Consider the following 10,732-nt stretch of genomic DNA (forward strand, 5'->3'; position numbering starts at 1 on the left):
TGTTCGATTTTCATTTTTCCTCTCTGGTACATGTAATCAATTAGTTCTTAATTTCATTTTTCCTTCTTATTTGTGTTATGAATTTCTGTAGAAAAACCTGCAAGTTTAGAATAATTTTTGTAAAATTTTTCAACTTCTTCAAACATGTTAAAAGTCATTCCAACTTTTGGAATAAGTTGCTCATTAACATCATGTAAAAACTGAAAATACACCGAAATCGTTCCAAAATAAACCTTCTTAGAATCTAAAATACACCAAAACTTTGAACGAAACAAATTCATCAAAATAATAAAATCAAATTCAGAACTCGTACATTACATTCAAATTCAAACCATCAACCATGAACAACAATCTTCACAGAAAAAATAAAATTATTCAACTACAAAATCATAAATAACTAACAAACCATATTCAAATCACACCTCACCGCTTAATTCAATTCAAAACAATAATACAATTCACCCTGATTCAATTGAAAATCTGAACTTAAAAAATACATCGAAAGATTTTTAAAATACACCCATTTATAATAAAAGTACACCGAAACGAGGACGGAATAGATTCATCACAGTAATGACTCAGATTCAGAACTCCTACATTACATTCAATTCAAACCATTAACTATGAACAGTAATTTTCATAGACAAAAACAACATTATAGACCTATAGAATCATAAATTACTAACGAACTATATTAACTAGAATCGAACCATACCTCAATCACTTGATTCGATTCAAAACAATAAACCACTTCGGTCTGGTTCAATTGACGGTGTGAACTTGAATCATTCATTATATTCGGCAACGAAATACCTGTTCAAAACTAATTTTACAGCTTGATTTCAATAACTTTGATCCAAATTTTCAAATCAGATAAAAGAACATTAAACTTGAACAAAGAGAACGCAGAGAACGAAGAGAACATAGAGAAGGAAGAGAAACACAAAGAACGCGGAGATGGAACAGAACGTCGAGACACAGAAAATACTAAGAAAATTAAAAAAAAAAAGAAACGAAATCCGTATGAAAAAGGCAGTTACATATATTCGCGTGTTGAGTCAAAAGTTTGTTAGAAGTAAGGACACGTGGAGGTGAATTAGGTCAAAATTATTTGATTGGACTTGGTTGGTTAAATGACTTAGATGTAGAAATTAATTATTGTTGAATATATATATATATAGGAATAAAAAAAACATTATTATATTTATACTTTTGTGACACATTTAGCATAACCCTTTTTCTTTGACTAAAAGACAAGCTTGGAAAGGGTTCCTTGCGAAAAGGGACAGGAGAACGAAGCTGGGCTCTCGGGCTAACCTGCTTTTGCCGTGACCCCCCCAAAAACACCGCATTGCATTGGACACTGTCGGTGGGATCTTCAAATTACTATAATAACCTTCCAAGAAGTTAATCTTTTTAAAGTTACTAAATTAGTAAATTGTAAAAGCACATAGATAGATTCTGATTCTGGTATTCTACTATATATATATATGAAAGAGAGTAAGACAAGAGCAGTTCCCTTTTCGTCCACCTCAGGAGGCATTTTTAATCTATATAATTGCCAGTAAGCCTTTATTTTTATAGAACGAATCTGAATGGTTGCATGGTACATCACATGAAGAACAAGCTTGCTTCATTGCTCTATTGCTTTCGGTAACCTTTAATTATAATCTTTTCTCTAAAATTGAATGAAATTAAGAAGTATTACAAAAATAATACAAGTTACTTAATCAATTCTGCTTGCCTTCTCCTCCACCATCTTCAACGTAAACCTTTTTCCTTCTATCAGCCCTAGAAAGCACGCAAATGAGGAGAAAACACGTGGCATAAATCCCGTGAACCTTCCAATTTGTCTTCGGAGGTTGCCTCAACACCACCCTATGAAACACCGTGACGTAGTAATGAAGCCCAATAGCTATGCCCACTAACGTTTGGGCCAGGCCCAAAAACTTAGAACCCAACCCACACTCCGTGGAGAAGACAAGAACAAGATACATCAAGAGCATCAAGAGATAGAAAACGTAACCGAGAGTTTGCAGAACCTGCAGGCACAGGTACGTGGACTGCGAAGTAGAGTATAAAAACTTTAACGGTTCGAGCCCAGTAACTAACGACGATACGCAGAGGATGGTGAAGTAGATAGAGAGATAAACTTGGATGAAGATGATGATTTTCTGGAGTGAGAAATATGCTTTGATTTGTGTGCAGAGGAGAGAGACTAAGATCAATGGGATCAATACGAAAGCGCACGAGAGTGCGGTGGCTACGGTGGATGCATATTTTTTGCCGACGTAGGGTTTGAAGCCTTTTGTGATCTCGCTGTTGGCTTTGGTGAGGTAAAGCTTTGAAGTTGTGGAGATTCTTTCGAGGTCTGGGAGAAGCGTCTGGTGGAACTTGTTTGGCAGATCTCTGAACTCTGAGACGAAGTCGTCGTCGTCTTCGTCCATCCAATATGTTGTCGGTGGTGGTTGTTTCGTCGGTTTCTTCGTTGGAGGAGAAGCCTTCTGCGGTTTCTTGATTATTGGCTTTGTTTGATCTGAATCTGATGCCTGGCTGGTGGTTGTTTTTGTTTGCTTGTTCTTATCCTTGGTGCCGGTGGACTTTGTAGTTTTGTTAGTTGCTTTCGCAAGATCCAATGGTTTCTTGTTTGAAGTGGAAGGTGAAGTAGGTTTTGATGTTGATGTGGAATTGAGCTTCTTGAACTTGGAAGTGGAGGAGGGAATAGTAGGGGAGTTGAGCTGCTTGTTACTCTTGTTGGAGGTGGAGCTTGTGGAATTGAGCTTCTTGATGCCAGTAGTGTCGGTGGATGCGGTTTTAGAAGATGATGAACTCTTGGAGGAAAGGTTTTCGGATTTGATAGTTTTGGTTTTGGTTTGGTTCTTGGCAGAAATGTTACTACTAGATTTGAGTGTTTTTGTTTGGTCGTTCTTGGTGGAAAGGGGATTAGATTTGATGGTTTTGGTTTGGTTCTTGGTGGTGGAAGAAATGTTATCAGATTTGACATTCTTGGAAGAAGTAGTGGTTGGCTTAGTTAGCTTGGTCTGGTTCTTTTTGGATTGGGATTGGGTAGTGCTTTTCTTTTTCAAGGGCTTCTCTTCCCAATCATCATCTTGCTCCTCCAACAATCTTCTACTGCCAATTCTACTAGATAACCCTTCTTTGGTCTGAACTTGATGTTGTGAGCAGGCACTGAAGCATACAGAAACAAAGAAGAACAAAAGAATTGAGAATATGAGTACCTTTTTGCAGTCCAAGTGCATGAGTTGAGCCATTGGTGGTGAAGTGAAGCCAATCTGCACTGGCTTCCTCCAAGATCTAGAGGGTAGTGGTGGTAAGGTAGTCAAAGATCTAGTAAACAATAGAGTAATAGAGCTTGGACCCTCTAACTCACATGTGAATTTATAATGCTTTGGTGGATTGAGAAAAAAAGAACAAATGAGAGAAGAAAAAAGGGGTTATAATTTATAAATAGTTTGCATTTGTTTATAAGTGAAGTGAAACCATTGAGTGAGAGTGAGTGGAAGTGTGTGCTGCCAAAGGGAGAGGAGAAAGGAAAGAGACCTATCACATGGCGCATCCAAACAATTCAGGCTTCGCTACTTACGGTTTTACCCCTTTTTCTTTTTAAGATTTCTTAAAAAAATGTTCCACTTGTTACTATAAATATTCGTGCGAGCTCATAAAAATTTCATAGGTCAATAACTATTAGTTTTATCAATCGGGTTTGTATACTCAAATAAATATAATAGCGGTGAGTGTGCCCGAAGGGAAATTAATGCTAATAGCATCATAGCTGTGCAATACTGATGCGATCTAATAAATGCTTAATAGAAGGAGGGTAGAATGCGGGAAAATAACGAATGCTGCAACTGTGGCAGCCCATTAAAATGATTAAAAATGGTAGCTTGGCAATCTCATTATGTGGTGAAGAAATTCAAAAGTAGAAGTCCCAAGCCGACAGAGGAAGGAAAAATAAAAAACCATGTCGTGTGTTCACATTGTGTCGTTGACATGAAATCATAGATGCCGCTTTCAATTTTGCTTTCATCAACACACAGCCTCGCATACCCACACAAAATTGGATGGGGATGAAAAATGGTATATTGGGGTGAGAGAGGCTCGAACTCTCGACCTCAGGATAACTCAGTAGCTATGAGACCTACGCGCTAGCCAACTGCGCCACCACCCCAAGATATTCTTTTTAATGTGATATGTATATTATGATTTGAACTTGGTGATCTGTAGCATAACATTAAAAATTTAAAACGATAATTCCTTTGTAAATATGGGTGCAAGAGCTAGAGAAACATACTAACAATAACAAATAAGATTTTGCCCTTTTATTAACAATAAGAAACATTTCTACTTTCCTAATCCTAACATAATGACAGGTTTATTTAAAGTAAATTTATTTTGCTATTTTGAGGGACATAAGTTTAATTTTCCTTTGTCGTGAACATTTTTTATCCTCTTATACAAGAGTCTTGAACTAGCGCGGCAGCAACACTTGCTCATCATTATCATCAAGGTCAATACTCTCAAGCGGCTGCAATTCTGATTCCATTTGGGCTATCATTCCTGCTTGCTCTCTGTCCCTTGGATACGTCCGATAAAGGATTGAATAGATGCAACAGCCGATTATCATGGGAATTCCGATTGCAGTATAAAGTGCTTTTGCCAATGCTGCAGCATTTCCCCTATCCGCTTTAATGGAGGACGAATCTCCTTTTCTGATTGGTTTATATCCAAAAATATGCTGAGCCATAATGTCAACAATAGGAGGAGCAATTGACGCCAATATAGACTCAAAAAACTTATCCACCGCATATATAGTTGAACGAGACTTCTCTGGGATTATCTCTGCAAGTATTGGACTGTTCATAATGTTAACTAAACATTTTTTTTGTATTGTTTGTTATGGTAAGAGTCATATGGGTACGTACTTGTTTGTTGCTGGACCATTCCAGCTCATGAAGAAACCCATGATGAAGAGAGCAAGGGCGTGCAAGAAGGGAGTGGATGGATCATAAGGCAATACCAACAGCAAAATTGCTGCAAGAGGAGCAGCTGAACCAACGCTTATCTGTGCCGTTATTATTCTGCCACGGTTTGGAAAGTGTTGGGATAGAATATCCCCCATTTTACCCCCAAACAGAGCTGCTACTGAAATAGCAATGATGAACATGGTCCAAAGCAACGCTGCTGTCTTGTGTGAAAATCCAATGAGTTCTAACCAAAGTATGGCAAATGAGAACAATGCTGACCATGAAATTGACCCAGATACACCCTGTGCCACAATTACCCGAAAAGATGGGATTTTCATAACTGATTTTACTTCTTTCAGCATATCTTTCATTCCGGAAAGAAAGGACACGGGGTTATTGTTATGTGGAGTTTTTGGATAGTGTGGATCATTAGCAAAGAGGTGTACGAATACACCTGCTATGACACTGATAAGGGCAACAAGGTGGAAAGCTATTCTCCAACCTGGTATGCCAACAAATGAAGTTGAGGCTAGAATTACAGCGAAGGGTCCGCCAAGAATGCTTCCAATGTTTCCGGTTAATGAAAGCCACCCAAAAGCCATGCCACGGTTACTGTCGTTTGTGCAGTCAGCAACCAGAGATTTACTTGCCGGAACAAAAATGGCAAGTCCTATCCCATTCAAAGCTCTTGAAATTGCCACCTAGTAATAATTAAAATTAAATGGTGATCTTGGTGTGACATGTTGCAATAAGCAAATAAATATATAAAGAGTAAGGAGAGACCTGTGAAATTGTGGTGGAGATGGCGAGGAGGAAGGTGGTGGCAGCCCAAAGAAAAGCACCAAGAGCGATGAGATGAGCACGGTTGTGGCGCTTGGCGAGGTAAGCGGCGAATGGGTAACAAAGACATTGAACAAATGATCGGTAGAAAGTGAGTGTGCTGAGAGCAGCGGGATCTTCTTGAAAAGTTTTACCAACTTCTTTGTACACCGCTGGAAGCAGAGACGAGTCTGCGTTATCCATTATGTTAACCATGTTAATCATCACCAGTGTCACCGTTGCTCTCTCCCATTTCATCTTCATCTTTTTCTATTTCCAACTAAGACCATAAGAATTCGCAGTTTGCGTTTTTCTCTTTTTGCAGTGTATTCCACGATTCAAGAACCGATATGAGAAACTCAAGGTTGACTTGGGAGGGAAGATTGACTTGGACTAGCTGTGAGAGATGAGCCACCACTTTGCTTGGTTTGCACAACACCATCATTTTACATATATTGCCATTGAAATTGTGATTTTCGTCCACATTTATAATGCTAGTAAGAAAGTCTTTTTTGTTTGCCCAAGAAGTAATAGACTTTCCCCTACATGAAACCACCATTTGATTTTAAGCCTTCAAGGATGATCATTATAATAATAACTATGTTAAAGTTTGAAATAAAAGAGCATGATATGTACGGTATTTTCAAAATCGCGTAACGGGTAAACTATCTGTATCAACTGAGGAAAAAAAACTCTTAGGTTGAAATTGGAATTAATTTAATTTTAAAATTATTTTTTTCTTATAATAAACAACAAATAAAAATTGATTAATTTGTAAGTTATAGAAATTTGCATTATAATTAAACTCAAATTCTTTTTTTTTTTTTTATAAAATTTGGTTAAAACTAAATTAATTTAGAAGTGTTAAAATATAAAAAGTCATTTTTACCGTTTAAGTATTAATATAAAAGAAAAGTTAATTTAGTTTAAAATTTGATATAATGACTTAATTTTATAAAAAGCCATTATATAAAATTAAACACAATAATTTAATTTTAATTTAATATATTTTTAAGTTAAATAAAAATAATTCTAAAACTATTTTGTTCTAAACAAGCTCTAAATAGTGTTGATAAAAAAAAAAGAAAACTCTTAAGTATTGTAGCACTCAATCAAACAACTTGATCTCTTGAACAAGTTCTTGAACTAGCGAGGTAGAAAAGCCTTTTCATCATTATCATGTACACCTACTACTATCTCTTCCCCCTCTAACTGCTGCATTTCTGAGTCTACCAATGCAATCATTCTTGCTCGCTCCCTGTCCCTTGGGTAAGTTGAATAAAGGAATGAGTAGATGGAACAGCAGATTATCATGGGAATTCCGATTGCCGTATAGAGTGCCTTTGCCAGTGATGCACCATTTTCTCTGTCAGTTTCAATCTCAACCGAGTCTGACGACCCTTTCGGGGTTGGTTTATAACCATAAACATGCTGCGCCAATAATCCAACAATGGGAGGAGCAAATGACGCCAATACGGACTCAAAAGATCGATCCAATGCATATATAGCTGTCCGGGACTTCTCAGGGACTATTTCTGCAAATATTGGACTGTCCACAATGTTTAATTCTGAACAAAATTCTAGCCCAGATTTACAAAATGATCCATAATTATTATCTTGAATGCCATTATCTTAGTATTGGCATATAATAAGAGTAATGCTATTTGGTACAGCTTTATTGATACAACACCATTCATACTAATTAATTCAGGTTCTTCCAGACCCTGAAGAACAAATGGAATGAGTTTTTATCTTGTTAAATATTAGCTAACTCCTTTGTTTTATGATAGAATTTGTTTCATTTTCTCTATACCCATAAGGAGTAAGGTCAGTAGTGTAGGAATATGAATAGAAACACAAGTTATTTGTTTTAGGATATAATTTTGTCTAATTTTTTCTGTACACAAAATTTTTTATCCAATTCAATCTAAACCAAAAATCAATTGAAACTGCACTAATTGATCAGATTTCATTTTCGACAAACAACTTAGATTGGATCGAATTTCGAATTCATTCCTCAAAATCAAATTAATCAAATCCAAAACCACAAAATGAGATATAATATTATAATTTTATTATTAGAACTAAATTTTATATATAATATGTTTAATTTTTTATATATTTTTATTTTATTCATGTTATATTATTATTATTATTTAGTAATTATTTTATGATTATAAAATTAGATGGATTTATTTATTTGTTTTACCAACTTAAAATTACTTTATTTTCAATAGTACAAATCTAAAGTTTTAATTTTTAAAAACGGAATAAATTGAACAAATTCAAATCACAAGGTTGCGTTTGTTTCCAGAGACAGTGATATAGAGACACAAAATCAATCGTGTTTGCCAGAAGAGACATGGACAGAGACGATGTGTCCAGAGACATTGAATTAGTGTATTTTGTGTCCATCCTGACAAGAAGGACACAGAGGCACTAACAACAAACACAACTTATTTTTCATTTTTTCTTTCATTATTCTTGTTAATTTTTCATAATTTTATTTTTTATTATTATATTTTTTATCTCAAATTTTTTGAATGAAAAAAATAAAAATAAATTGAATTTTTATAATTTGTTCTAATTTATTACTAAATAGAATACAAAAACACAAAATTTTGTGTTTCTTTTCTTTATATCTTGTTTTGTCATGTTCTCAAGAATAAGCGCAAGCGAATAGTTTGGATTGAATTTAAAAATAAAATCAAACCGATTTAATCCAATCTGCAACAAATTATATATTTCCATAGGATTGATTTTTCTTTCAAAACCAATCTAAATCGCATGCAACCTGTGTTTATCTATATATTACTTACTAAAACACTTACCAAACACTGCCAAAAGGCCAGTGAATATGAAGAATTCTAAACAGAAGCAAGATTTAATAGGAAAAGGGGAAGAAATCTTACTTGTTAGTTGCAGAACCATTCCAGGAAATGGACAATCCCATGATGAAGAAAGCAAGACCATGGATGAAAGCTGATGATGGATCATGAGGCAAACCCAACAGCAATATTGCAGCAAGAGGAACAGCTGAACCAGAGCTTATCTGTGACATCATTATTCTTCCACTGTTTGGTAAGCGTTGGGACAGAATATCCCCCATTTTCCCTCCAAACAGAGCTCCAAACGAAGTAGCAAGTATGAACAGAGTCCAAATCAATCCGGTTGTCACGTGTGAGAACCCTATGAGCTCTAACCAAAGTGTGGCAAATGACAATGCTGACCAGGGGAATGAACCAGAGATCCCCTGAGCCACAATTATCTGAAATGACGGAATTCTCATAACCGATTTTGCTTCTTTCAGAAGTTCCTTCATCTGAGAACAGAAGGGCATGGACTTATTCTCTGGAGTTTGATGTGCGGTACTTTTGATGTTTGGAAAGTGTGGATCATTGGCAAAAAGGCGCACCAATATACCTACTATGACACTGATGAAAGCAACAAGGTGAAAAGCTATTCTCCAACCGGGTATGCCTGCGACTGATGTTGAGGCTATAAGAACAGAGAAGAGACCACCGATGATGCTTCCGATGTTTCCGGTTAATGCCAGCCACCCAAAAGCCATGCCGCGGTTGCAGTCATCGGTGGAATCAGCCACCAGGGATTGAATTGCTGGGCCAACAATGGCAAGTCCTATCCCATTTAAACCTCTTGAAATCGCCACCTAAACAAATAACAGTTGAAGACGAAAAAAAAAAAGCGTTGTCTAGAACTGGAAACCGTTGAGTCCGGTTTTGGGAAGTTATTACCTGTAAGAAAGTAGAAGAGATGGCAACGAGGAACGTAGCGGCAGCCCAAAGAAATGCACCGAGAGCAATGACATGAGCGCGGTTGTGACGGGTGGCGAGGTAAGCAGCCAAAGGGTAGCAGAAAGACTGAACAAGGGATCGGAAGAGAGTGAGAGATCCCAAGGAGGTTGGGTCAGCACGGAGAGCAGCACCGACTTCTTTGTATACACCTGGTAGTAGAGTCTCATCTGCTTTCTCCATTATACCTGCAAGGTTCACCAGAACCAAAGTCATTCTCTCCGATCTCATCTTCTTCTTCTTCTGCAATCCAACAGTGGAGGAAGTCAAGGTTTCGTCACCGGGGTTGACTAGACTTGAATGGATGTGAGAGAAAGAAACACAGAATATTCAATATTCGTAGCTGAGAGACGCTAATTTGGCCCTAATTGGTGGTTGTATGAACACGTGTATGGTTAGGATTCATGTAGAAGTGGATATATGACAAAAAGTAAAAGGCTTCGTGTTGGTGTTATGGGGAATGAAATCTTCTAGTACTATGTAGTTGTCTTTTCAGGGTGGAGATCCTGTACTTGAAAGTTGAAACTCTCTCCCTATAGGCCATTTTTTCCATGAGCAAATCAGATATACATATATCTATTATCTATTATCAAAATTAAATTTCTTCGGGTAATAGCGTAATAAGTTAATAACTAACGTGGCATATTTTAAAATATTTTTTAATTATTTTATTTAACTATATTAACTACAATTAATTAATCACCAAAAAAAAAATAACTAATTAATTACATTAATTATTTAATTTGACTGAAATAAATTAATTTTGTTTTAATTTATCATCTTATATATTTTGATTAATAATTTTTTAAAATTGTTATAATTAATTATTTATTTGATTTATTAAGATAAATATTACATTATTTAATATTTTGTTTGCCTATATAAATTATAACTAATTAATTATTAATTATTTAATTTGACTGAAATAAATAAATTAATTTTATTTTAATTTATATTATTTTTTGTGTTTGTATTTTTATTTTTTTTAAAAGTATTATAATTTATACATGACATATTTATAAGATATTTATATTTAGTTAACTTATTTTATTGAGCTAAAAAATTATAATTAATTTATTATATTAATTATTTAATTTAATTAATTTAAATATATAT

The 10,732-nt window shown here is 35.4% G+C and overlaps 3 protein-coding genes and 1 non-coding gene across 4 annotated transcripts; all 4 read right to left on the reverse strand.

The window, feature by feature from the left end:
• Positions 1-1,542: 1,542 nt before the first annotated feature.
• LOC107631657 (uncharacterized) lies at positions 1,543-3,706 on the reverse strand. The gene has a single exon (XM_016335173.3). The coding sequence runs from the start codon at positions 3,270-3,272 to the stop codon at positions 1,731-1,733; it is 1,542 nt and encodes a 513-aa protein (XP_016190659.1). The 5' UTR covers positions 3,273-3,706; the 3' UTR covers positions 1,543-1,730.
• A 398-nt stretch (positions 3,707-4,104) lies between these two features.
• TRNAM-CAU (transfer RNA methionine (anticodon CAU)) lies at positions 4,105-4,189 on the reverse strand. The gene is given in 2 exon segments: positions 4,105-4,140; positions 4,152-4,189. It is a non-coding gene; the product is annotated as a tRNA-Met (tRNA).
• Positions 4,190-4,248: 59 nt separating this feature from the next.
• Positions 4,249-6,229, reverse strand: LOC107631656 (uncharacterized). Its single transcript, XM_016335172.3, has 3 exons — positions 5,769-6,229; positions 4,944-5,686; positions 4,249-4,874 (listed from the first exon to the last, which is right to left on the reverse strand). Exons 1-3 carry the CDS (start codon positions 6,066-6,068, stop codon positions 4,490-4,492), a joined length of 1,428 nt encoding a protein of 475 aa, XP_016190658.2. The 5' UTR covers positions 6,069-6,229; the 3' UTR covers positions 4,249-4,489.
• A 583-nt stretch (positions 6,230-6,812) lies between these two features.
• Positions 6,813-9,928, reverse strand: LOC107633891 (uncharacterized). Its single transcript, XM_021119843.2, has 3 exons — positions 9,560-9,928; positions 8,717-9,474; positions 6,813-7,353 (listed from the first exon to the last, which is right to left on the reverse strand). The coding sequence occupies exons 1-3, from the start codon at positions 9,845-9,847 to the stop codon at positions 6,951-6,953; spliced, it is 1,449 nt and encodes a 482-aa protein (XP_020975502.2). The 5' UTR covers positions 9,848-9,928; the 3' UTR covers positions 6,813-6,950.
• Positions 9,929-10,732: the final 804 nt, after the last annotated feature.

The sequence above is a fragment of the Arachis ipaensis genome, chromosome B3 (assembly GCF_059453495.1).
Source record: "Arachis ipaensis isolate K30076 ecotype BB chromosome B3, ASM5945349v1, whole genome shotgun sequence".
In the NCBI taxonomy this organism is placed as follows: Eukaryota; Viridiplantae; Streptophyta; class Magnoliopsida; order Fabales; family Fabaceae; genus Arachis; species Arachis ipaensis.

Bases quoted from the DNA above. Each gene is read 5' to 3' on its own strand.
- LOC107633891 (XM_021119843.2), bottom strand. From the start codon at position 9,847: ATGAGATCGGAGAGAATGACTTTGGTTCTGGTGAACCTTGCAGGTATA. The intron at 9,475-9,559 runs GTAATAACTTCC...TTATTTGTTTAG, and splicing joins TCTCTTCTACTTTCTTACAG to GTGGCGATTTCAAGAGGTTT. The intron at 7,354-8,716 runs GTAAGATTTCTT...CATTGTGGACAG, and splicing joins AATGGTTCTGCAACTAACAA to TCCAATATTTGCAGAAATAG.
- LOC107631657 (XM_016335173.3), bottom strand. From the start codon at position 3,272: ATGGCTCAACTCATGCACTTGGACTGCAAAAAGGTACTCATATTCTCA.
- LOC107631656 (XM_016335172.3), bottom strand. From the start codon at position 6,068: ATGAAGATGAAATGGGAGAGAGCAACGGTGACACTGGTGATGATTAAC. The intron at 5,687-5,768 runs GTCTCTCCTTAC...AATTATTACTAG, and splicing joins TCTCCACCACAATTTCACAG to GTGGCAATTTCAAGAGCTTT. The intron at 4,875-4,943 runs GTACGTACCCAT...CATTATGAACAG, and splicing joins AATGGTCCAGCAACAAACAA to TCCAATACTTGCAGAGATAA.